This window comes from Oncorhynchus keta, chromosome 28, assembly GCF_023373465.1.
Source record: "Oncorhynchus keta strain PuntledgeMale-10-30-2019 chromosome 28, Oket_V2, whole genome shotgun sequence".
Lineage (NCBI taxonomy): Eukaryota > Metazoa > Chordata > Actinopteri > Salmoniformes > Salmonidae > Oncorhynchus > Oncorhynchus keta.
The window spans coordinates 34,570,985-34,595,336 of record NC_068448.1 but is presented as its reverse complement, the minus strand read 5'-3'; the positions used below and the strand labels follow the sequence as shown (position 1 = coordinate 34,595,336).

Below are 24,352 nucleotides of genomic sequence, written 5' to 3'. Positions count from 1 at the left end.
CTTGGAACAGAAGGTGAAAAAATCATGTTGTTGATGATAAATGTTGCAATATTGAATGGTGAATACAATATTCAACCCATGTTTTTAATACAATATTCAACCCATGTTTTACATGCTGTGTGGCTGCAAACTGTTGTTTGGTTTTAAATTATTCATCAAAGTTATCCAGTACAATCTTTTTGTTTAACTGTCTGTTTATTAAACAAGGTAAAGATAAAGTTTTTTTAAAACATTGATATTAGTTTTACTTCTCAGTCTTGTGTGCATATTAAGTTGTCTAAACTTTATATGAAATCACAAAGAAAGAGGTGTAATAAATCTACACATCATATCTTTTCATAGAGAATATGGGTTAACATTTCATTAATATACAGATTACAGTTTGGATATTCCATGCGGAAAAATAAAAATGTTTACTAGACTGAATACTGAAGAACACAATACAGAATATGGAAATAAAATGGTTGTTCAATGATAAAATAGTTAAGGCTTATACGTAAACTGAAAACATTCATATTAATAACAAATGATCAATATTCGGATAGACTAAAATCATTACAATAAGTTCATACATAAACATACCTGTACAAAACTCTAACCCAAAACAACAGTTTATGAAAATGGTACTAGAATGAGGATCATTACAATACAGCAACATGTACATTTCCCTATAGTTTTTCTCAGAAGAGACTAAAATTGAAGAGGCAGGGTCTGTTGGCATAAATGTTTGTTTCCAGGCCAGTGGCTTGAATTATAGTTTTTTATTTTTTTACATACTATAAATGTATTTAACAATATTCTCAGCTCCATCTCAAATAAACCTCTAACCTTAGCACCTTTTCTTAAGCAACTTGGAAGAATACAAGCTACTAGTACCATCCTGAGCAACCAGAAGGTATAATTACAGTAAAAATACAACAAACAATACTGTGTATACCATGATGAAAGAAACACTTGCAGTAACACTGCCAGTTCATATGAAGTTATATATGGTATGGTACCTTTGAACAAATTCATACTGACTATACTTTACAGTAATTAAATGTAAACCTGTTGAAAAATCAAGATGAATCTATCCTGAATGTAGTGGGCTTAGGGGTTAATATTGGTTCACTTTTTGGTCCACTTTCAAATACTATTGTCCTGTTAGCTTTAGGTTGACTTGATAAGATTTGGAATGTGACACAAGTGAGATTATAACAAACTAGAAGTCAACATAAATACCAAAATACTTAACCTCCAATAAATGTAAGCTCGCTATATATTTCTCTATATTTGGAGTAGAAATGTTCTACTCAAGTAACATAGACCTAACAACATTACCAACGTGGCAACACTTAACTTGATGCCCCCCTGTCAAGGCCTGCCTGACTCGGTCACAATCATGAGAGCCATCATCAGCTGTTGTGACTTATTATAGAACTATAGTGACAAAAGCATTACTCTCTGTTATTAGCACCCTAGCTAACAGGTGCTTGTATTAGGAGAACCATTGGAAGTTACTTGACAAACGCTGGCATGACTGTAAATGACAGTTGTAATACTCATCGCGATAGTTTTGCGTATGCCTATCGAGGGCCGTGCCAAGCAATACCGTAAAGCTGGCACACTAGCTAATGTTAGCTTGCTTTCCTAATGAATCTTGACTTGGCTCACATAGGTGCAAAGCTTCCATCTGTGCTACCTGGCCGCAAGGAAAACCGGTGGGTGAAATGTTCTGTTGATGTGAACAGTTCAGTTGATTGAATTAGTGTCTGGTCATTATAACCCATATGATCTTGATTCGATTAACCATAAACAATGATTGAAATGATCTGGACAAAACAAACATTCCTTCCTTTTTTACATTTTGGTGCACTTTAGTTTGTTTCATCATTCCTCTGAGAGAAACAACCTGACAAAACGAATGGTCCACATTGTTCCAATTGGTTTCTGCTTAAATGACTCTTTTATAGTTTGACCCTGTATACTTGCATTGAACAAAAATATAACAACAAAAAAACAGACTTTCGATTAGACACAGTCAATACTCTTAGCTGCCTCAAGCAATGCTTTTGCATTTCCATTGGAAAAGGTGGAAACATTTGGAGTCAAAACCACAAAGCCTGAAAGTGCTTTAAAGGGACAATCCGCAGTTGAAACAATAACAAAATGTATTCCCCGCCACTGTTTCGGTAAAACGTTGAGGGATGGGGCTGGAGAAATGTAACAACTCTCAAATTCATAGACCGGGCTATAGATGCAACGACTGACCACCCATGATATCAAAAGGATAGTTTTAACCATTGTTTTAAGGGTATACAGTGTTCGTTTACATTTACCTTGTTTACAAACATTGGTGTAAAACAAGCTTATATTTTGGGTTCTGATGCGGTATGAAAGTTGACCTAAACTTATGAAGCATTTCTAAGTTATATTCTTCAAGAATCAATGGGGACATAGAATACCTTTATACGTCCAAGAATGTATGTAGCAACTGCATATTGACCCTTTAAGATGCTCTTTGGATGTCACCAGAACACACCCAGATTTTTTTTAAATCGATTTATTTTCCGTATAAGGGCAAATATTGTCTGGCACATTTTGGAAATCCATTTAATGGAATATATACAGTACCAGTCAAATGTTTGGACACAACTACTCATTCAAGGGTTTTTCTTTATTTGTACTATTTTCTACATTGTAGAATACTAGTGAAGACATCATAACTATGAAATAACACATGGAATCATGTAACCAAAAATGATGAAACTGGTTATCATGAGGACCGCCACAGGAAAGGAAGACCTAGAGTTACCTCTGCTGCAGAGGATAAGTTCATTAGAGTAGCAGCACCTCAGCCAGGAGTGTTCAAAGCTGTCATCAAGGCAAAGGGTGGCTACTTAGAAGAATCTAAAATATATGTTGATTTGTTTAAAACGTTTTTCGTTACTACATGTTTCCATATGTGTTATTTCATAGTTTTGATGTCTTCACTATTATTCTACAATGTAGAAAATAGTAAAAATAAAGAAAAAAAATGCTGAGTAAGTGTGTCTAAACTTTTGACTGGTACTATATATCACTGTTTGCAAAACGCCTTTGTAAGTGCTCAGTTTTATTCGACGCGAGACATTATCCGACATTTGTTTCCATTGACATAAACCTTTGCAAAGAATGTGTTTGTTTTCATTTAACTGACCCAATCTGTGTCAAAATAGAACAAGGGGTTTGGAAATGAATGTCAGGTGTCATGTGAATGCATACAGTGTTTTCAGAAAGTATTCAGACCCCTTGACTTTTTCCACATTTTGTTACGTTACAGCCTTATTCTAAAATTGATTAAATTGTTTTTTCCCCTCACCAATCTACACACAATACCCCATAAATACCCAATTTTTAGACATTTTTGCAAAAAAAAAACAGAAATATCACATTTACATAAGTATTCAGACCCTTTACTCAGTACTTTGTTGAAGCACCTTTGGCAGCGATTACAGCATCAAGTCTTCTTGGGTATGACGCTACAAGCTTGGCACACCTGTATTTGGGGAGTTTCTCCCATTCTTCTTTACAGATCATCTCAAGCTCTGTCAGGTTGGATGGGGAGCGTTTCTGCACAGATATTATCAGGTCAAGAGATGTTCGATCGGGTTCAAGTCCGGGCTTTGGATGGGCCACTCAAGGACATTGAGACTTGTCCTGCGTTGTCTTGGCTGTGTGCTTAGGGTCAATCTCCTGTTGGAAGGTGAACCTTCGCCCAAGTCTGAGGTCCTGAGCGCTCTGGTGCAGGTTTTCATCCGGGATTTCTCTATACTTTGCTCCGTTCATCTTTGCCTAGATTCTGACAGATTCTGACAATCTCCCAGTCCCTGCCGCTGAAAAACATCCCCACAGCATGATGCTGCCACCACCACGCTTCACCGTAGTGATGGTGCCAGGTTTCCTCCAGATGTGACGCTTGGCTTTCAGGCCAAAGAGTCCAATCTTGGTTTTATCAGACCAGAGAATATTGTTTCTCATGGTCTGAGAATCTTTAGGTGCCTTTTGGCAAACTCCAAGCAGGCTGTCGTGTGCCTTTTACTCAGGAGTGGCTTCCGTCTGGCCATTCTACCATAAATTACTTTGAGTAATATATTCAACAACTTACAAAAAAATTGAAGCTGAAATTGGGACTTTATTTTAGGAATAAGGCCTGTTTTTCTTTTGAAGCCAGAATGAGGCTAGTATCAGCTACATTGTCACGACTTCGGCTGAGGTCGGCTCCTCTCCTTGTTCGGGCGGGGTTCGGCGGTCGAAGTCACCGGCATTTCTAGTCATCACCGATCCATGTGTCCTTTTTCCTTTTGTTTTGTCTTGATTACGCACACCTGATTTCTACTCCCTTATTATGTTCCTTATTTACCCTCTCGTCTACCTTTCTGTTTTGTCCGTGATTGTTTTGTGTTACCGTGTGTGTTGGAGGGTTTCTCTAGACTTTATGTTTCCATGTTGGAGATATTCCATTTTTTAATATTTTGAGTAAAGACTTCTGTGTTTTCTCAAACCTGTGTCTTGCGCCTGACTCAGACAACGAACCCAGCATTTTATCACAGATATTTTATATATGAATGCTTCCGCTCAGTGTTTGAGATCAATTGACACTCTTTACCATGGTACTTTGAGATTTATTTTAAACTGCAAAACCCTTACGCACCACTGCACTTTGTATACCAGGGTTGGCTGGCCTTCTCTAGTCACTCGTAGGCTCAGTCACTGGTATACTTTTATTTACAAAGCCATTTTGGGTTTATTACCTTTTTATTTTGATATTTTTATTGTTCATAAATGTGGTGGGTACTCTCTTCGTTCGCTGGACGTTATCCTGCTAACTGTTCCAAATGTCCGAACTGAATTTGGTAAAAGGGCTTTTATATACTCTGCTTTATATACTCTGCGCCATCGTCTTGGAACACCTTACAAAATACTTTTAAACTGGAAGAACTTGTCCCGAATGGTGTTTTTAAATCACTGATGAAGGATTTTGAGGCTGATTCCCTGACCTGTCAATGTTTTTAATTTGCTGTTTTATACTCTTGTGAATTCAATGGTTTTTACTAGATTACTTGTAGTTTTTCATGTTGTCTGTCTGTCAATTTTTTTTGTAATGACTTGGTGCTGCCTATCTTGGCCAGGGCGCTCTTGAAAACTAGATTTTAATCTCAATGAGCCCTTCCTGGTTAAATAAAGGTTAAATAAAATAATTAAAAAGAGTAAAAGGTTTGAATACTTTTATGTAAATAAGCTATTTCTGTTTTTTATTTTATTTAAATTTGCTACAAATTCAAAAAATCTGTATTAAATTTGTCATTATGTGGTATTGTGTGTAGATTGCTGAGGATTTCTATTAAAAAATCTATTTTAGAATAAGGCTGTAACGTAACAAAATGTGGAAAAAGTCAAGGGGTCTGAATACTTTCCAAAGGCACTGTATGTAGGCCTTGTGTTGATGACCTTATATGCAGGGTTCCTAAACTACAGCCTTACATAGAAAATGAATACAACAACATACAGTACTGCTGTGTGGGTGGAGAGCTCAGATGAGGGAGATGCGTATTGGGATACTGGGGGACTCTGTCCTCTGGGGGGACTGGTGGCTCACTAGGTGCTCAACCACTGTATGTTTGGACATGTGCTTCATAAGGTAGGTTTCCTGCAAAGACACAAAATGGACAACTCAAAATCTGTTGGTTTCCCCACACAAATGCCTAAACACAGGAATAGGTTGGCAACCCTGGTCCCAACATTCAGTAATCGCCTGCAGGTTTTTATAAAAGTCAGTAGGCAACTGATTCTGTAAATCACAATCTGTGACCCCTCTTTCTTTCTCCATGTGGTGAGCTTAATTCATGCTTAGTTATGTTGTGGTTTTATGTGCGGCTTCTGCAAATGTTTACAGACACTATAAATGACCAGGACTATAGCAATATATTGGATTTGCTTACACTACTACTGACACCTAATACTGAACAGAGGGATAGGATACTCACTGAGGTGTATGCCCGGCCACACATACTGCAGCAGTAGGCCTTAGCGTTTTTGATGGCGTGCGTAGACAGGTGGATCTGTAACGATGCTGAATCTGAGTAGGCACGGTAGCAGTTGGGACATTTGTACGGCTTGTCCTTGTTGTGCTGCCTCTGGTGAGACTACATAGAGAGAGGAGGGGAGGGGGTGGGCAGAGCGAGAGAGAAATAGAAGAGATAAGCACAACTCAGTCACTCATTAGAGGATAACTATCATTCAGAGCATCCCAGGAAAGTAATTATTGTATGGTTGAGTAGACCATATTTTTCTCTCATGGAATCTTATACCTTCACTTCTGCAGTATGCCATTTAGGGCTACATTCAATTAGAATTGTACTATGTAGCACCTTTAATATTATCAATAGACTCGGGGCCATTCAGCACTGAGAGATGGACTGTAGAACATAATTAAGTAATCCTGCTGTGATGTAATACTGACCTGTAGGTTTGAGAGCTGGGTAAAGGCCTTTTCACATCCAGGGGCCGCGCATTTATAGGGTCTGTCACCAGTGTGGATTCTAAGACGCATGCAGAGGAAAATAGATGCATGTTGGAGAGAGAATGGACTGAAATATTATGTTTTATTTAGCAATTATGACAGGACATATAATGTAATGACAATGTAAAAAAAATTAATAAAGAGTTATAAAACAATGGCATAATCATATATTTCTCAGTGCTGCCCAATGTCAGGGTCACTGATGCAAATCAAATGTTATTTGTCACATGTGCCAAATACAACAGGTACCAATACAACCTTACGATGAAATGCTTACTTACAAGCCCTTATCCAACAATGCAGTTCAAGGCTACTGTACATTCCAGCAATACATGGAGTGTTCCTGTTTAAAATATGTTTTTAATTCATGTTGTCATTGCCATTGTGAAGCCACAAACACATTTTAATATGGTGTGAATTTTGGTGGATTACTTTTTTTCCTATTCCTTCCTATTCCATGAAGGTGAACTCAAATGACCTGGTGTGCTGCTGCAGGTGCGAGAGCTGACGGAAGGAGTTCTCGCAGTAGGAGCAGTGGTAAGGCTTGATGCCCAGGTGAATGCGGAGGTGCTGGGCCAGGTAGGACGCGTTGGCAAAGGACTTGGAGCAGTGGGGACACTTGTGGGGTTTGGCCTCCGTGTGGGACTTGGAGTGGATCTGCATCTCCGACTTGGACAAGAAGGTAAGCGGACACACTTTGCATCTGAGTGGAGGGATACATACAAATGGGACTGAGTCATATCATATGTCATGGATGAAGGTTATGTTTCGAATGATACTGCAACACTCAAAAAGGTGCCATGACCAATCTTTGAGGGTGTTATGAATGTCTTATGTATAACACTGTGTTACCAATAACACCGTTACTGATATGTGCATGTGACTCAAATTTCTCTAGGTCTACAACCACTGAAATGGGTACTTATTGAAGAAATAAGAATTATTATGTACACTTGAAACTAAGCTAAATTGAATCCGTTTTACAAACATTGCCCATACCTGTACGTTTTGCCCTCTTTGGCAGGGAAGGTGATGCAGCCCTGGTCTGCGCCAGAGGCCATGATGGGGTAGGGCACCACCAGAAGAGGCCCTCCGCTCTCCGCTTTGATCTTCTTCCTCCCGCGGGGTGTCTTGGGTGGAGGGCCGAGGAGTCCGGCCAGGCCCCCGTTCTTCATCTGCTCCATGCCAGGCCCACTGGCCAGCCCGGAGATGATGTTGACCGATGGGGCCCCTCCCAGTCGGTTCTGGCTGCTGGAGGTGGGTGTGGTGGGCGTGAGGGCCTCGGAAGTGCTGTGGCCGTCCGGCCGGGCCAGACCTGTGTATGGGCACATAAAGACTTACAAATGATAAGCCATGCAAAAGGTTAGCGATTTAGCTTGCTGAGAGACTGAGCTTTGACACAAACTAATTAGGGAAGGTGTCAGAACTTAAGAGGCACACTGAAATGCATTTGGCTCTTGTCTAACCCTTGTGAACTACACAGCTTTTGAATGTTTTCATTGACGATTGTATGTTTCCAATGAGAAAGGTGGTGTGGTTATTACCTGACCGATGGTTAACTCTAGAGGGCTGCTCTACGATCTGTCGCATGTGCCACTCATCCCACAGTCCTTTGGCCTTCACTGCTGACTTGTCATCCATATTCACGTCTGCATCATCGACATTGAAGGTAATAAAGTTAACTGATCTAACTGAGGGACAAATGAGAAAATCACTTTATAAATAGCACCAATTTATACTCAACATCCACCCTGAGATCTTACAACGCTCCATAATACAATGGGGATGATTAAAAATGTCTACATCTATGGCTGCATTTAAGCTACATTTCTGACTTACTTTCAATCCTCTGCACCGATATGAAAGAACTACACTGGTAGGCATCCACCATATGACTTTCATCTGTGCTTTCCTAATCAATGCAGATGATGGAGAGGAGATGCGAAGGGGAAGGCACTTCAGACTATTGAGATTGAGACCATTGAACAGAATATTGGTCTTTAAATATGACCAGAGCCAGGTGGTGTCTCCAGTGAGCACGCCAGTGTGGTGAGCAGACAGCAAACACTGTTACAGTACCTACCTGGCACAGAGCTGGAGGCTGGGCGGGCGTGCAGGGCGATGTCGGGCTGCTGGACCAAGCCCTGAGGGTGGTGCTGCCCCTGCTGGTGCTTGGGCATGGGCATGCCATGCTGCTGCTGCCCCCCGTCTGAGGGGGAGGAAGCCACCAGCAGGGTTTGCTGGGAGGGGGCTGAGTTGGGTGGCAGGTGCAGGGGTCGGATCTTCTCAGCCATCAGCTGCTCCTTGATCTTGTTGATGAGCACCAGGTTATCCAGCTGAAAGGGTTAACCGGTCATGTTCAACAGAAAACAGCTCCATTGTATCAACCATCAAGCTAAAGATGATCCCATTATAGTCATACTTTTGTTTCCGTTTAATACCTTAGTTGTTAACCTCTTCTGATGGGCATTTACCTAGATTTAAATACTTCTAATTGAGAAAATAATGAGCTGAGTATGCATAACCATGTCAGCCTAGATGGAAGGACATAAAACATTAAGATGTCCTTACCTGGCCAGGCATGGAGGGAGGCGGAGGCCAGAAGTAGGGGTTGTTGAACCGAGGCTCAGCCATCCTGCGATGGAAACGCACGTTTTATTGCTGTATTTTATCATTTTCCAAATACCATTATCTACAAAGCATTATCCCATGTATTGGGAGGTTAATAAAACGTATTAGATTGAAACTAAGAATAAAATGGACAAGTATACTGATGTTTCATGTGACTGTTTTGTTTTTGAGCATCCCTCCTATTTTCCTTTGCACAGAGCAGAAGTAGTAGAGTGGGGGGAAAGTACAATAGCCTTAATGGGAGGCAGACTCAGGTCTCTACCTCTCAAGACAAAGAGACCAGTTTTGTACCATATGGTTTATGAAATTAGATTGTGACTGTGTGAATAGGGCTGTTATCATGAGTTTATTACCTAATAACTTAGATTATTATATTCTTTCTACTATATTACATGAATACTTAGAAAAAATATATGATATGCCAACAATGAAGTATTATACAATAGAGTAACTTTGTCGCATTCGGATTTGGGTAATTAACAGAACAAATAGCACAATTCACAGAGTCACAATAATAAATGTTCATAGTTATTGTATAAAAACCTAGTATGTTCAGCTCAAACTGCAGTCAATCACAGGCCTCAAAAGACATTACAAGAATGCAATCAAACATCCAAACTTTCACTGAATACGGTCACACCTGTCAGTCATTTTCGATAGGCCTACCTTGAATATTCTTTATCCCCATTCCCAAAGGTTTATGCCAGAGGTTTTATGCCTAGACAGTTTAGCACACATTGTTGGTCTACGGAAATCAGAATAGGCTCAATGTCAACGTTTTATTCTTTACAAAATATATTTCCTGTAAAATATTAGTTACGTCCCCTTCCAGTTATAATTCATTTAGGCAGCATTTCATGTTTCCTTTGGTAGTCTAGACTTTTGATAGCACGTGTGCCCCTCGACAGCTCTGAAATTCAGTCACATTTGGCGATGCGACAATCCGATACGATGCTACACAGAAACATTCTCAGACACATTTATTAAAACATTTTCAGACAAAAGAGAAACAAAAATGGCAGCCTGACTTATTTTTATAAGGCGGGACGCCATATTCTGCAGACCCCAAAATTAGGAGCATCTCATTTTCTCCTAAAAGGAGGCCGCTTAACACAAATATGTGTTTATGTCAAAAAACATTAATCAATGTTTACGACGAATTGCAGGTTTGAATAGCCCGGCCTCCCCACCTCTTAAAAAACGGGACACTTCCTAAACAGACCATGCCCTGCAAATAGCACGCAAATAGGTAAGATGCTCGAGCTTTGCGCTTAAATGCTTTTATAAAACATCATCAATGCGTAAAGGTCACAATGTAACAACCGCACGCTGACAGAAAGATATTCTAAAAGACGTTATGCCAATCTTTTCCAAAATGCGTTCACTTTGGTATTTTTTACATTCCAACTTTTTAACGAATCGAGGGGCATAAAATTATATTATCTGCATAATGCATACATTTGGGGTTTATCAACTTCCAGAAATGCACATTTACAAACAAATTCCACGAATTGCACACAGACCTGATGTCCCGATTGCAGATTTTGTCTTGCTTTATTATTAAAGATTGGTATTCTTTCTGCCTGCCTCCAATTGGTTCAGCGCTTCCGGGTCGCTTTGTTCGCTTCTGGGTGCTGCTTCACACTGTACGTAGCTGCTGTTGCCAAGCTGTCCGAAGGCTGGACATTTTTAAAAGTAGGCTAATCTGAATCCAACTGCAGTGGTTTTATTTTAACTTGGTTATAATGCGAAACGACGTACAAAGCATTGATCTAATGTCCATCAGGTGTCAATGGCAAACATTACTCAAAAAGAGCATTTTTCGATACATGACTTCTTGATCTTATCACACGCCCAAAACTTGTTACATTGGCACCTGATTTTTTTTCCCACTAGTAATGGTAGCCAAGTGACTTTTGTTTATTATGGAATTGTTTCATAATTAATGTTAGAGAGCATACAGTCCAAGGGCAGTGGATATAGCATTCCTGGGATACTACAATAATGATTTAGTCAAGTATTTCACCACAATACACAAGGAGACCCGCAATGTTGCTGTTTGCTACACTGGTGTCAGACTTGCCTAGTTATTTAACTAGGCAAGTCAGTTAAAAACAAATTCTTATTTACAATGACGGCCAAACCCTAACCCGGACAACGCTGGGCCAATTGTGCGCCGCCCTATGGAACTCCCAATCACGGCCGGTTGTGATACAGCCTGGAATCGAACCAGAGTCTGTAGTGACGCCTCTAGCACTGAGATGCAATGATGCAGTGCCTTAGACCACTGCGCCACTCAGGAGCCAACTTGATTATTTTTGTACTACTAAAGTTTAAAAGCATTGGATTGGTGTAAACATATTTTTTATCATCAGTCTCTGCGCTATTCTTTTTCACATTGAGATTGACTTTATAATTTACAGAGCTGCTGCGGATCTGACTTTTACTGGACCTCTCTTCCTGACAGCTAATGGTCAAAGAGGGCTTGCGCATGTGCGGGACACTCTACGTAGAATTTTTTACGTACAGTTGATGTCGGAAGTTTACATACACTTACGTTGGAGTCATTAAAACTCGTTTTAACAAACTATAGTTTTGGCAAGTCGGTTAGGACATCTACTTTGTGCATGACACTAGTCATTTTTCCAACAATTGTTTACAGACAGAATATTTCACTTATAATTTCCTGTATCACAATTCCAGTGGGTCAGAAGTTTACATAGACTAAATCGACTGTGCCTTAAAACAGCTTGGAATATTCCAGAAAATTATGTCATGGCTTTAGGTGCTTCAGACAGGCTAATTGACATAATTTGAGTCAATTGGAGGTGTACCTGTGGATGTATTTCAAGGCCCACCTTCAAACTCAGTGCCTCTTTGCTTGACATCATGGGAAAATCAAAAGAAATCAGCCAAGACCTGAGAAAAAAAAGTGTAGACCTCCACAACTATGGTTCATCCTTGGGAGCAATTTCCAAACGCCTGAAGGTACCACGTTCATCTGTATAAACAATAGTATGCAAGTATAAACACCATGGGACCACGCAACCATCATAGCGCTCAGGAAGGAGACACATTCTGTCTCCTAGAGATGAACGTACTTTGGTGCTAAAAGTGCAAATCAATCCCAGAACAACAGCAATGGACCTTGTGAAGATGCTGGAGGAAACAGGTACAAAAGTATTGATTGTACTTTTTGGAGAAATGTCCTCTGGTCTGGTGAAACAAAAATAGAACTGTTTGGCCATCATGACCATCGTTATGTTTGGAGGAAAAAGGGGGAGGCTTGCAAGCCGAAGAACACCATCCCAACCATGAAGCACGGTGGTGGTGGCAGCATCATGTTGTGGGGATGCTCTGCTTGACATCATGGGAAAATCAAAAGAAATCAGCCAAAACCTCATAAAAAACATTGGAGACCTCCACAAGTCTGGTTCATCCTTGGGAGCAATTTCCAAACGCCTGAAGGTACCACGTTCATCTGTATAAACAATAGTATGCAAGTATAAACACCATGGGACCACGCAACCATCATAGCGCTCAGGAAGGAGACACATTCTGTCTCCTAGATATGACCGTACTTTAGTGCGAAAAGTGAAAAAATCAAAGATGAGAACAACAGCAAAGGACCTTGTGAAGATGCTGGAGGAAACCGGTACATAGTTTGAGACAGCAGTTGCAGTAGAGAGAGAGAGTCGAAAACGGCAGCTCCGGGACAAGGTAGCACGTCCGGTGAACAGGTCAGGGTTCCATAGCCACAGGCAGAACAGTTGAAACTGGAGCAGCAGCACGACCAGGTGGACTGGGGACAGCAAGGAGTCATCAGGCCAGGTAGTCCTGAGGCATGGCCCTAGGGAGAGGGAGAGAGAGAGAATTAGAGGGAGCATACTTAAATTCACATAGGACACCGGATAAGACACCCCCGACACATAAACTATTGCAGCATACATACTGGAGGCAGGAGGGGTCGGGAGACACTGTGGCCCCGTTAGATACCCCTGGACAGGGCCAACCAGGCAGGATATAACCCCACCCACTTTGCCACAGCACAGCCCCACACCACTAGAGGGATATCTTGAAACCACCAGCTTACTGCCCTGAGACAAGGCTGAGAATTGCCCACAAAGACCTCCTTCACGGCATGAAAATTGATAATCAAGAAGACCGTGAATGTTCCTGTGTGGCCGAGTTACAGTTTTGAATTAAATCTACTTGAAAAATCTATGTCAAGACCTGAAAATTGCTGTCTTGCAATGATCAACAACCAATTTGACAGAGTTTGAAGAATTTTTTAAAGATAAATGGGAAAATGCTGCACAGTCCAGGTGTGGAAAGCTCTTAGAGACTTACCCAGAAAGGTGCCAAAGGTGATTCTTACATGTATTGACTCAGGTCAGGGGGTTGAATACTTATCTTATCAAGATATGAGTGTTTTATTTGTCATATTTCTTTTTACAAATGTTTGAATTTTTCTTCCACTTTGACATTAAAGTATTTTGTGTAGGTTGTTGACAAAAAATCAATTTGAATCCCACTTTGTAACACAACAACATGTGGAAAAAGTCAAGGGGTGTGAATATTTTTTGAAGGCAATGTACAGTAAATTGCAGCTTTACAGACTTAAATAGAACTGCTTGCTTACGTATGGTTGTACCAGCAATGGAAACCAGTATTTTATCTGACTGAGTTTCCTGTTGCCTTATCAGTTCTCTGAAGTCTTGAAAGAGCTGACACTATAGACTTCCTTTGACCTACTTCTTTTAGCTTTTTTGTTCAGATTTCTACTAGGAAATTGGCAAATGGCTAGCTAGAATGCCGCAAACATTTTGTATTGACTCGCTATGTATTTTTTGGCTATAGTCTTTTTAATATTGATCTTAAGTTTTGTTTTATGATTGATTTGAGTACATCCATTTATTTCAGATGAGAGAAGCAAACCACTGGCTCCACTTTATAATTTTAAGTTATTTTCAAAATGTGGTTCTATGTGTTGGTAAGTATTTACTCAATTATTATCTAAATCTAATTTCTGTATATTCTAATTTCTGTATGATCATTAAAATTCCTCTACTTTGATTGGAAATTCACATTCTGCTTTACATTCATTTGGATACATTTTTTTGTTTTGTTATTGGCCTGTCATAATGCTTATGTAACTGCATCATAACGGATATGTAAAGTGATATCATGGCAGTTTATTTATATAATGACAGACAATTATTTCATGTTACTGTCAATGGATTAGGTTTAGAGTTATTTATGACGATGCTCAAAATGTTTACTATTTAATATTTGGTGATAATAGTTGTCATAGGTGTTAGCAAGGTTGTGAAGTGGAAGGCAATATTTCTAAATGTGTTGACTGGCCAAATCTTATTAAGTGTTCCTAATTATCACATATTGTTTGCTCATATGTAGACACTGGTATTGCGCTTTAGATAATGAATATGAGGTTAATACCCTGCACAATGCCCCTTTAATTGTGGGCCATTAGTGAGGTAATTTCCAAATACACATAAATGTATTTTGGAAGAGTATATCAGTATGTTGGCGTTGTAAGCTGTAGCAGTTTATGCACTCCTCAAGGACAAATGGCATATCACTAATGACAAACCTCTGTCTCTCCTTTGTCTGCCAGGTGTTGACACTAGCCTGTCTTGACTCTGTGCGGAGTTGCACTGAGGAGATGCTAAAAAATCACCCGGAAAGGACCTGCAATGACTGTCCAGCAGGTAAACATCACTGAGTAACACAATTAGAATCTGAGCTTGAACAGAAGTGGAACTAGTTAGTCCCAAACTACACTACAGTATAGTGTATACCAGCCACACTCAATAAATAGTCTGACAGCGGTTCGGATTCGGACCCAGAATGGTGTCAAAATGGACCGCGGGTCCCAACTTTTTAATTTATTTTTGAAATTAAGTTGGGCTTTCAACTTTCTGCTATTGAGAGTTGTACTAGTAAGTGCAATTTTGAAATTTGGTAGTGCATGGGCAGTTTTCCTCTTGTTATGTCATTTACTGACAGAGCTATTTGTATAATATGAACACACACAAGACATGGCAAAATGTGTAGAATTGCCAGAAACTTAAAGTAGTAGTGTGAAGAAGCTGAGGAGCAGCATGATTTTATAAAAGTAGTACATATTGTGCTCTTCTATCGCTCGTGCAATGATGTCCGAGGTGTTCGTTGTTTGCAGTAACTTCTTTGGTGTTGTAGTATTGCAAACAGACATGGCTGTTTCACCATTAAGAACTCCAGCTTTAAAACGGCTAAATGTTCTCTCCACCCCATGGCAAAATGTGTAGAATTGCAAGAAATTTGCTTTAAAACTGCTAAATTGTATATCCGCCAACAAGAGTGGTGTAAACAGTTTGAACAATTTGGGGATGCATGGTTTGTGAGGTGGGGGTTTGTTACTACGCTGATAAATTACAATATCCATATGGACTTTTGCCACCTAGGATATTTGTGTGACCGAACCTTCTCCGATAGTATTTGAGTACCCCTGGTGTATACAGTATTGTCACAGCTTTGTTCACAATCTTGATGTAAGACCGTAGTTAAATTGAGACACATTACAGTGCATATAATACAATGTTTGTGCATCACTTGGCGAAAGATACATATACATTGCACTTTATTTCAACATGTCTTTCAGGCTTTCACATTGAAAAAGGAACCTCCAAATGCATAAAATGTATTGCGGGCAAAGAATTCACTGCAATACGAAATTATGATGTAGCTTGTAAACGCTGTAAAGCATGTGATGAAAGAGGTAAGCATTCTTCACTCCTATTTATGTGACCATCTACTGTATGGACTGCAGTCTAATAATGCACTGAGTGCTGCAGTTATTTTTCAGACATGTTCATGTTTGTGTGAAGAACATCTGTGTGCTTATTTATGGTGTGTGACTTGAGCGTATTCTGTCAGCAGAACCACACACGCAGTGTGCAAAGAGAACAATTTTAATATTTTACACTGCTAGAACTGTTTCTATCAACTGTGTGTGTGTGTGTGTGTGTGTGTGTGTGTGTGTGTGTGTGTGTGTGTGTGTGTGTGTGTGTGTGTGTGTGTGTGTGTGTGTGTGTGTGTGTGTGTGTGTGTGTGTGTGTGTGTGTGTGTGTGTGTGTGTGTGTGTGTGTGTGTGTGTGTTTATGTGATAGGAGTGAGACTGAGACAGTGTCTTTGCTTTGTCTTTGTGTCTTAGCCTCTCAAATGGTGGTGAAGAGTTGTGAGCCCAAGAATGACACTGAATGTGGCTGCATGAAGAGTTACTACCCAAAGAAATCCAGAAATGGGTTGCAATGCTTCAAATGTCAAACGTACGACCACCAGATTCCAGCTTCTACAATATTTATACATTTAGTAAGCTGAGCATACGCACCACCCTTTCTGTTTAGCTCTGACAATACAATATTCTGTAGTGCCAAGGAGTAGTGCTCACACATGTCTTTAGTCTCACAAACCCATCACATTTCGACAGAGGCAATGACCATGGAACATCCTAGAACATTTTTTAATTCAAATTTGTATTCTTGCCAAAGTACCTCAGACACATCCACAGTGTTTCACATTGAGACCTTTGTGCATCCCAAATTGCATCGTGGTCCCTATATAGTGCACTACTTTTGATATGGGCCCTGATCAAAAGGGCTCCCGAGTGGCACAGTGGTCTAAGACACTGCATCTCAGTGCAAGAGGCGTCACTGCAGTACCTGGTTTGAATCCAGGCTGCATCACATCCGACCGTGATTGGGAGTCCCATAGGGCGGCGCACAATTGGCCCAGCATCGTCCGGGTTTGGCCGGGGTAGGCCGCCATTGTAAATAAGAATTTGTTCTTAACTGACTTGCCTAGTTAAATAAAGGTTACATTTAAAAAAAATTAAAAATGACAAAAGTAGTGCAATATATAGAGAACATCTTCAGTATAACCTCTCAAAACCCACAGTTTTTGTCGATTTCATTTCCCTGAAATGACTCAGCCATGGGTTTTAATCCAGTGCACTAGAAAATGAACATGCTCTGTTGTTGACGTCAACTAAGGGAGCACAGTTATTTGTTGGATGCTTCAGAAAGATCAGTCAGATCCTGTAATGACATGCATTGAGGTCAGTGGGTTGAGGACTTCCTCTCAAAGTGGTGCTTTATCAGATTTATACGGTCTGAAGTTCCTGAACATCCTTTCTATGTTTCTGAGGTACTCTTGTGTTTCTGGTAATCCATGTTCTAAAGGCACGCCCACTTGTCACAGATACAATATTTATTTTCATCCCTCTGATTTAAGTTTTAAAAAAATCGTCGTGACACTAAGATTGAGGAAGTTTAAACTTCTAGGCTGGATTGGGTACAATGCAAAAGCACAACATACAAAAAACATCTGTATCTAAACCTTCCTTTTGTTGAAAGTTTTCTAAACATGGGCTCCATCTGACTTTCCCTTGTCCAGTCTTGAAATGTTTACATTAGTGTTGTTGGTATCGTATAAAACAATTGTTTTGAATGTCAAGGTGACAGCGTTTTCTGGGAAATCCCTTCTGGTTTTATTGTGAGTGACCTTGAGTTTTTCTGTCTTCATGTTTCAGTAAAGACTGTTCCAACTATACAGAATGTCACTCCTCCTGCACCATTACTACGACTCAGAGAATCCCAACCTTGACACCCTTGAAACCCAACCCCAGCATCACTCAAACAGGTCCAGTACATTGTGAGTTCCACCAATAACTTGTCTTCCACAGATCCTTCTTTCAGTCATCTCATGAAGCCTTTGTAGTCCTGTCACAGCGCCTGTCATTAATGGTCAGACAACCTTACCCTTCAAGAATTCTAAAATGGTTTGTTGAAATCCTGAATGCTGATTGGACGAGCAGCGTTCCAAGCCGTCCTGTATTCCCCGACACAGGCACACCTATATGCCTGCTAACAGTTCCATCTGAATTATCCCTGCACCTCCGTAAGAGTATCATCATGTTCATGTTGCTGTCCAAATCATCTGGCACTATTGCCGCTGAATTGATAGCATGAATCTATCGACAGCGTTAGTGCATCATACTGACAAATTCTATGATGTACATTTTTTTTTACAGTAACTTAAATTTCTCCACCATGCAACAAATGGTGCTCTAGTTTAATCGTGTTGCTCTCTCCCCTTCATTCTTCTGAACCTTAAATGTAGTCACATAGTTCAGTTGTTTTTGTGGTATGAAAAACACTACTGATGGTCATATTTATTCATATCCTCAACAGATCCCCTTCTGACCATCGGGTATGTCTTTGTGGTTGTCCTGGTGACCATTCTGTTATTTGCCGGTCTCCTTGTCCTGACTACGGGTAGATGGATGGTACATGGATGTTGTGCGACCCCTGAAAAGGACCTCCAGTTGCCTACAAGGGACACATCAGCCAATGGTAATGATAAACTATCCAGTAACCCATTTGACAGTGTGGGCTCTGGCTCATCAATGGCCTACTGAGATTGAACCCCTTAGAGCAATTCATATATAATAGAAAGTTGTTTTATTTTTTGAAGTTTTGAATGTAATACTTGGTTTACGTGAAAATATGGGTCAACTGTTATTAGCAGTAATTATAATTATTCATATTAAATCTTAAAGAGATCTGATGTGAATACACTTTACAAGTTATTCACTGCAACAGTTGGTGGAGGAAACGCTGATAGTCTGTCTTTAACTCAAACAGGTCAGCCAAATGGCCCAACATCACTGGTAAGTATCAGTTTCTTGTGTTACATTTGGATCATGATCAGTGATAGTGTGGGAAAGGATGCAAGTGAGAAATATATTTTTATTTATCTGAAGACCAATCCTGACTAGCACGTGCATTACGCGCACTATTAGCACGTGCACTACATTACGGGGGGGAAAAAGTAAAAGTAAGAAAAAATTGATGGACTCACTACTGTAAGTTACTCTGGATACAATGTTTACATCAATAGGTCTTTTTTTTTCTTCCAACAATTTGTCTTTAATTACAAAGTCAGTGATTTTAAAGCTGTAAGTACTTATCTAGTTTAGAAAATGACCTGTATCTATTTTGATATGTTACCATATACATATACTGTATGTGCGTATGGAAGCTTTTCTGCACTGCTTAGCCAGACAGATGCTAACGACTTGTCTGTCTGCCTGTCCCTTCCAAGACACTGAATATTACTCAAGGGATTCCCATGACGACATTCTCTCACAGTGCTGCCAAGACGGAGTATCACACCCTTGTCACACCCCTGTTGCCAGCCAGAGAGCCCAGAAGTAAGTCTTTATTGTAGTTGGTTGCTTTCAGCTTCTCTAGCAAACTACAGTAGTACTACTTAAGGTTGTGTTCAGAAGCTTGGATTTATAATAAATGTATATGACATATTGTAATAACGTTAATGTTTCAAAAAATCTGAAGCAAAAGTCCCTGTACTCTTAAGATAAAATAGGACTGACATCCCACCAAGCACATTTCGGAGAAGTGTGTACGGCATAGTACTTATTACCTGTCCTGTTCCTGTTCCTGGAGTGGGCAGCATCTCTGTTGTGGTTTGTTGTGTTTCTCAGAATCAAAACAACCGCCTTTCCTTTAACACCTCAGCGTGTCAGCGTAAAAGTTATCTCTGGTCAGCCATGTGGTGGTGGCATGCATGTGTAGGTGGAAACTGGGAAACTTTGATGATATGAATCAGAAATATGCTGAGCCTCAGAGAAAATGGCAAATCAGATACCAAGAAGTAACCAGATGCTTGACCTTTAACATTTGAGCGTGTTGCCTTATCCATCTTACAAATTACACTCTGATTCCAACATCCAATCCACTGAAAATATGCACCTGATAAGCGTGACATTAGTTAGCATAGTTTTAGCACTGTGAGAGTAAGGGTTTGTCCCCAGTCTTTCCACCCGGTTCTAACCTCAAATGTTAGGTTTACTTGTTGATATTTCAGTCAAAACCCCATGTTTACGTCTCTTCATGATGAAACAGTATGCCCACGTTTAGTTTACGTGAAGATTGCTCATGGTTGTCAACATCAGAATTCCCCTGTGGTGTCGTTGTAAGGTTATGGAGCATTTGTGTAGCTCAGGTTGCGTGTCATTCCCATCCAGACTGAGGCTTCCTCCACAAAAACAAATGAATTGAACTGGGATTTTGCATAGTGTGCAAATACCTTTATTTCTAGCAAGCATTTTGTTATTTAAACTATTAGCATCACACTTACCAGGTCTCATAATTTACACAGACTAGACAGAGATATGTTCATGTTGTTAGAAAAAAAAACATTTATCACTCCTAAAAACACATCCTCACAGTGTTTTCTCTCATCCCAAAAAATGATCTGATACCAGTTTTGGTGGAATCTCGCCCACACTCTCTAATACTTATAGTGCCTATAGAAAGTGTATACCTCCCTTGGATTTCTTCACATTTGATTATGTTACAAAGTGGGATTCAAATGGATGTGTCATTTTTTTGTCCACAATCTACTCAATAGCAGTTGAATCTGTGCTTGAAAGGCAATACTTGACTGAGGGACCTTACAGATGTTGTATGTAGGGGGGACAGAGGAAAGAGTAGTCATTCAATCATGTCGACCCCTATTATTTCACTCGGAGTCCAAAGAACGTATTGTGATTTGTTAAGGCTAATGTTACCTCTGAACTCATTTAGGCTTGCCTAAAGCCTCTTAAATGTAATGGCAAAAATGTAGCTTTCCATCTAAATAGACATACCCAAAAGTAACTGATTTTAATAAGCAGTTATGTCAAAAGGACATGCGTGAACTTGGTATCATTAGAAAGAAAACACCTGGGAGATAAGGAAATGGTCAGAACATAGGTAGGAATGGCACAGTTCAGATCACACAAGATTAAGCACTCACAAAGTAACTGTTTTTTGCTTACCTTGTAAGTTGTTTGATGTTTAGTGAAAACGACTCTCTGGGCTGTGAAGCGACAATGGTAGGTCACAGGCTGACAAATAACATATCCCTATCGTCTGTGAGTCTTTTCTTTCAACACATATCAATGTTGTTCAAGATTTGTATAGTTTTGGCTTCTTGAGTCGCAGCCTTCTTGAAATGGGCTTGTGGGTATGACATATGACCTGCCCTTTTATGGCGATATGCTCATATATGGTACTAAATCGCACCAAAGATTGTATGGTATGGGCCTCCCAAGTGGTGCAGTGGTCTAAGGCACTGCATCGCAGTGCTAGCTGTGCCACTAGAGATCCTGGTTCGGTCCAGGCTCTGTCGCAGCCGGCCACGACCGGGAGACCCATGGGGCGGCGCACAATTGGCCCAGCGTCGTCCGGGCTAGGGGAGGGTTTGGCTGAAAGGGATGTTCTTGTCCCATTGCGTACTAGCGACTCCTGTGGCGGGCTGGGCGCAGTGCACACTGACACGGTCGCCAGGTGTACGGTGTTTTCTCCAACACATTGGTGTTGGTGCATTGTGTCAAGAAGCAGTGTGGCTTGGCTGGGTTGTGTTTTGTAAGATCCCCAGCTGTATTCATGGATAGGGGTTACCGTTCTCATTTTAGACGACATTGAATAAAACGTTTTTGAAGACCCTATATTTAAGGGGGTGAATACTTATGCAACGACTATATTTTAGTTATTTAATTTTCATTAATTAGTAAAAATGTGTAGAATTGTATTATTCAAGAATCTCTCTCACCTATAACAGTACCTTTCAGATTGCCTCCCTCTCCTTTTTCTCTGTTCCTCAGTCGAACAATATGGTTTCCTCACACCATAATGTCCTGGTACCAGTTTTGATTGAATATTCACCACACCACCTTGCTCACCTGAACACTACAATAATTTCTTTCTTCCCCACCTTTCCCCTCTCTTCATCAGTCCCTCGACAGGAGACCCAGGAGGAGCGCTGGCCCGCCAAGGTGTTGTACGCCATCATCAAGGAGGTGCCTCTGCGGCGCTGGAAGGAGTTCCTGCGCCTGCTCTCTGTGCCCGACCGACATCTGGAGCGTGTGGATCTAGAGCCGGGCCTAGGCTCCATGGAACGGCAGTACCAGATGCTGCGGCTGTGGAGCCAGGGCCCAGCTGCAGGCCTGGAGGATGTCTACTCTGCTCTGCTCTACATGGACCTGGCCAGCTGTGCCCACCAGCTGCAGGACAGCTTGGAGCAGCTGCAAGAGCTCCAGTCGATAGCCCCAACCAATGACATCCCTGCAGAGAACCACAGAGTCTGTAGGCTTACTTAGCCCGTGTCACATCATCCCAGCACCACCACATAGGATTTTGGAGGCTGCTGGGACATCACTTATGACTTCACCACAGAATAAGACCATACCCAGATGTGAATATGACATCGTGACAGCATCATAAGACCATGAAGGCTGTTCTTTTCTTCTTCTTTTGAAATAGATTTGAGTCTTTTTATATTTTATTTACAGTAATTCACAAATGAGAATGAGAGACTGATGGAGAGAGAGAATTAGACATAGATCAAACCCCCACCACCAAGGACCTGTGACATCAGGAGTCGGCAGTTCTACCACTACTCTAGTCACGGTGCTGGAAGCGTCCCTCACCCACCGAACTGTAAACATGATGTCACCACCTGGACTGTAGTCTTCCTGTTCAAGTCCCACTTCAGAGACTGGTTACCTGCAGGGTTTGGCAGGTTACTTTCTAAATGTAATCTGTTACAGTTACTAGTTACCTGTCCAAAGTTGTAATAATTAACGTAACTTTTAGATTACCCAAACTCAGTAATGTTATCTGATTGCTTTCCATTACATTTGGATTACTTTCCCCTTAAGAGGCATTAGAAGAAGACAAACAGGATCCATCAAATGCATTTGGTGTGACATCATAGTGGTCTCGGACTTGTGGTCTCGGACTTGTGGTCAGACTTGCTCAGGTTGAACAAAATGAATCCCGACCCTTACACATTCATTACTATGGGACAGTTGGAGATATTGAAACAATGTTGCAAATGTTGGCGAGACAGACAGTAAGGTTTATACAAATCTCCTCTGTTGAAAACTAAATGTTAGTCTAAAAGAAATTTGAGATAATGTCTAGATGCTTTTTAAGTTTAACTTCCCTGCCTGGGCTGATGAGACAGTAGATTGCCAGATGGAACAGAGTAAATAGGCATTTTAAGGTCATAGATTTAGCCGGTGGTAACTTGTGGAATAGACACCGGAATGGAATGCGCTTTTAACCAATCAGCATTCAGGATTAGACCCACCTGTTGTATAATGGGAAATAATGCATGCTCTAGAATGCCAATCAGAAATGAGTGTTCAACAATGGTATGAATGGAATTAATACTAAGTACACATAGGTCAGACCTATACACAGAATTAGCAATTAGAATACTAATCTCTATGGATATACAGTCATTGGATCAGAGCCATAGAATTAAACATCACATTTATTTGCCTTAGTCAGTTAAGAACAAATTCTTATTTTCAATGACGGCCTAGGAACAGTGGGTTAATTGCCTTGTTCAGGGCCAGAACGACAGATTTGTACCTTGTCAGCTCGGGGATTAGATCTTGCAACCTTTCTGTTATAAATCCAATGCTTTTACCACTAGGCTACCTGCCGCCCCAAATAATGACATCATAGCAGCATCACAAGACCAATCAAGAGGACCATTGCAATCCCCGCAAAAACTGTGAATCAAGCAGTGGAACAATTTAGTATCTTATAGAAATTAGATTGTTTGGGGTGATAATGTGTCAGCTATTATGTAACCTTGGTGAAGACTGTATCAGAGGAGGATCGTTGTAATGATGGGCCAGTGAGTCGGAAGCAGGAGCAGGTGAAACGTTTTAATAAAACAACACCGAGAACACGCCGCTAACATAAGGCAGCATGCCGACAAGCACACTATATCTTTTCTGTTTATATACAGTATATATTTATATACTGTATATTTAAATGTTATCAGTAATGTTCTGGTATATTTTTTAATGTGTTTACCCATTTCTGGTGATAAGTATGTTAATTGTCAGAGAAAGATTTGTACTGCATATTGCTACATAGAGTAATAAAAGTGAATATTTTTTAAACAATTCCAAACCCTGTAGGGCATGATATATTACTTCATTTGTATTATTCTCAATTACAGCAGACTTTGATTAAAGCTAGAGTCCTTAATTGAAACAATAACATAATAAGTGTTTTGGTAAAAAGC

The 24,352-nt window shown here is 40.4% G+C and overlaps 2 protein-coding genes across 8 annotated transcripts; one reads left to right on the top strand and one right to left on the bottom strand.

Moving 5' to 3' along the window:
* Positions 1-176: 176 nt before the first annotated feature.
* Positions 177-10,832, bottom strand: LOC118361093 (zinc finger protein 362). Of its 7 annotated transcripts, none has more exons than XM_035740849.2 (10): positions 10,699-10,798; positions 9,842-9,920; positions 9,116-9,179; positions 8,628-8,853; positions 8,089-8,235; positions 7,544-7,880; positions 7,023-7,247; positions 6,485-6,563; positions 6,009-6,167; positions 177-5,671 (listed from the first exon to the last, which is right to left on the bottom strand). In XM_035740849.2, exons 3-10 carry the CDS (start codon positions 9,176-9,178, stop codon positions 5,555-5,557), a joined length of 1,353 nt encoding a protein of 450 aa, XP_035596742.1. In that variant the 5' UTR covers position 9,179; positions 9,842-9,920; positions 10,699-10,798; the 3' UTR covers positions 177-5,554. The 7 variants fall into 7 exon arrangements, with proteins under 7 accessions (XP_035596742.1, XP_035596739.1, XP_035596741.1 ...); XM_035740846.2 differs by having other exon boundaries at positions 8,628-8,880; positions 10,699-10,796; XM_035740848.2 differs by lacking the exon at positions 9,842-9,920 and having other exon boundaries at positions 10,699-10,832.
* Positions 10,833-13,898: 3,066 nt separating this feature from the next.
* Positions 13,899-24,230, top strand: LOC118361091 (tumor necrosis factor receptor superfamily member 25). The gene is made up of 9 exons (XM_035740843.2): positions 13,899-14,168; positions 14,814-14,907; positions 15,840-15,956; positions 16,392-16,506; positions 17,769-17,890; positions 18,430-18,591; positions 18,883-18,908; positions 19,343-19,451; positions 22,039-24,230. The coding sequence occupies exons 1-9, from the start codon at positions 14,151-14,153 to the stop codon at positions 22,401-22,403; spliced, it is 1,128 nt and encodes a 375-aa protein (XP_035596736.1). The 5' UTR covers positions 13,899-14,150; the 3' UTR covers positions 22,404-24,230.
* The last annotated feature ends 122 nt before the right edge of the window (positions 24,231-24,352 follow it).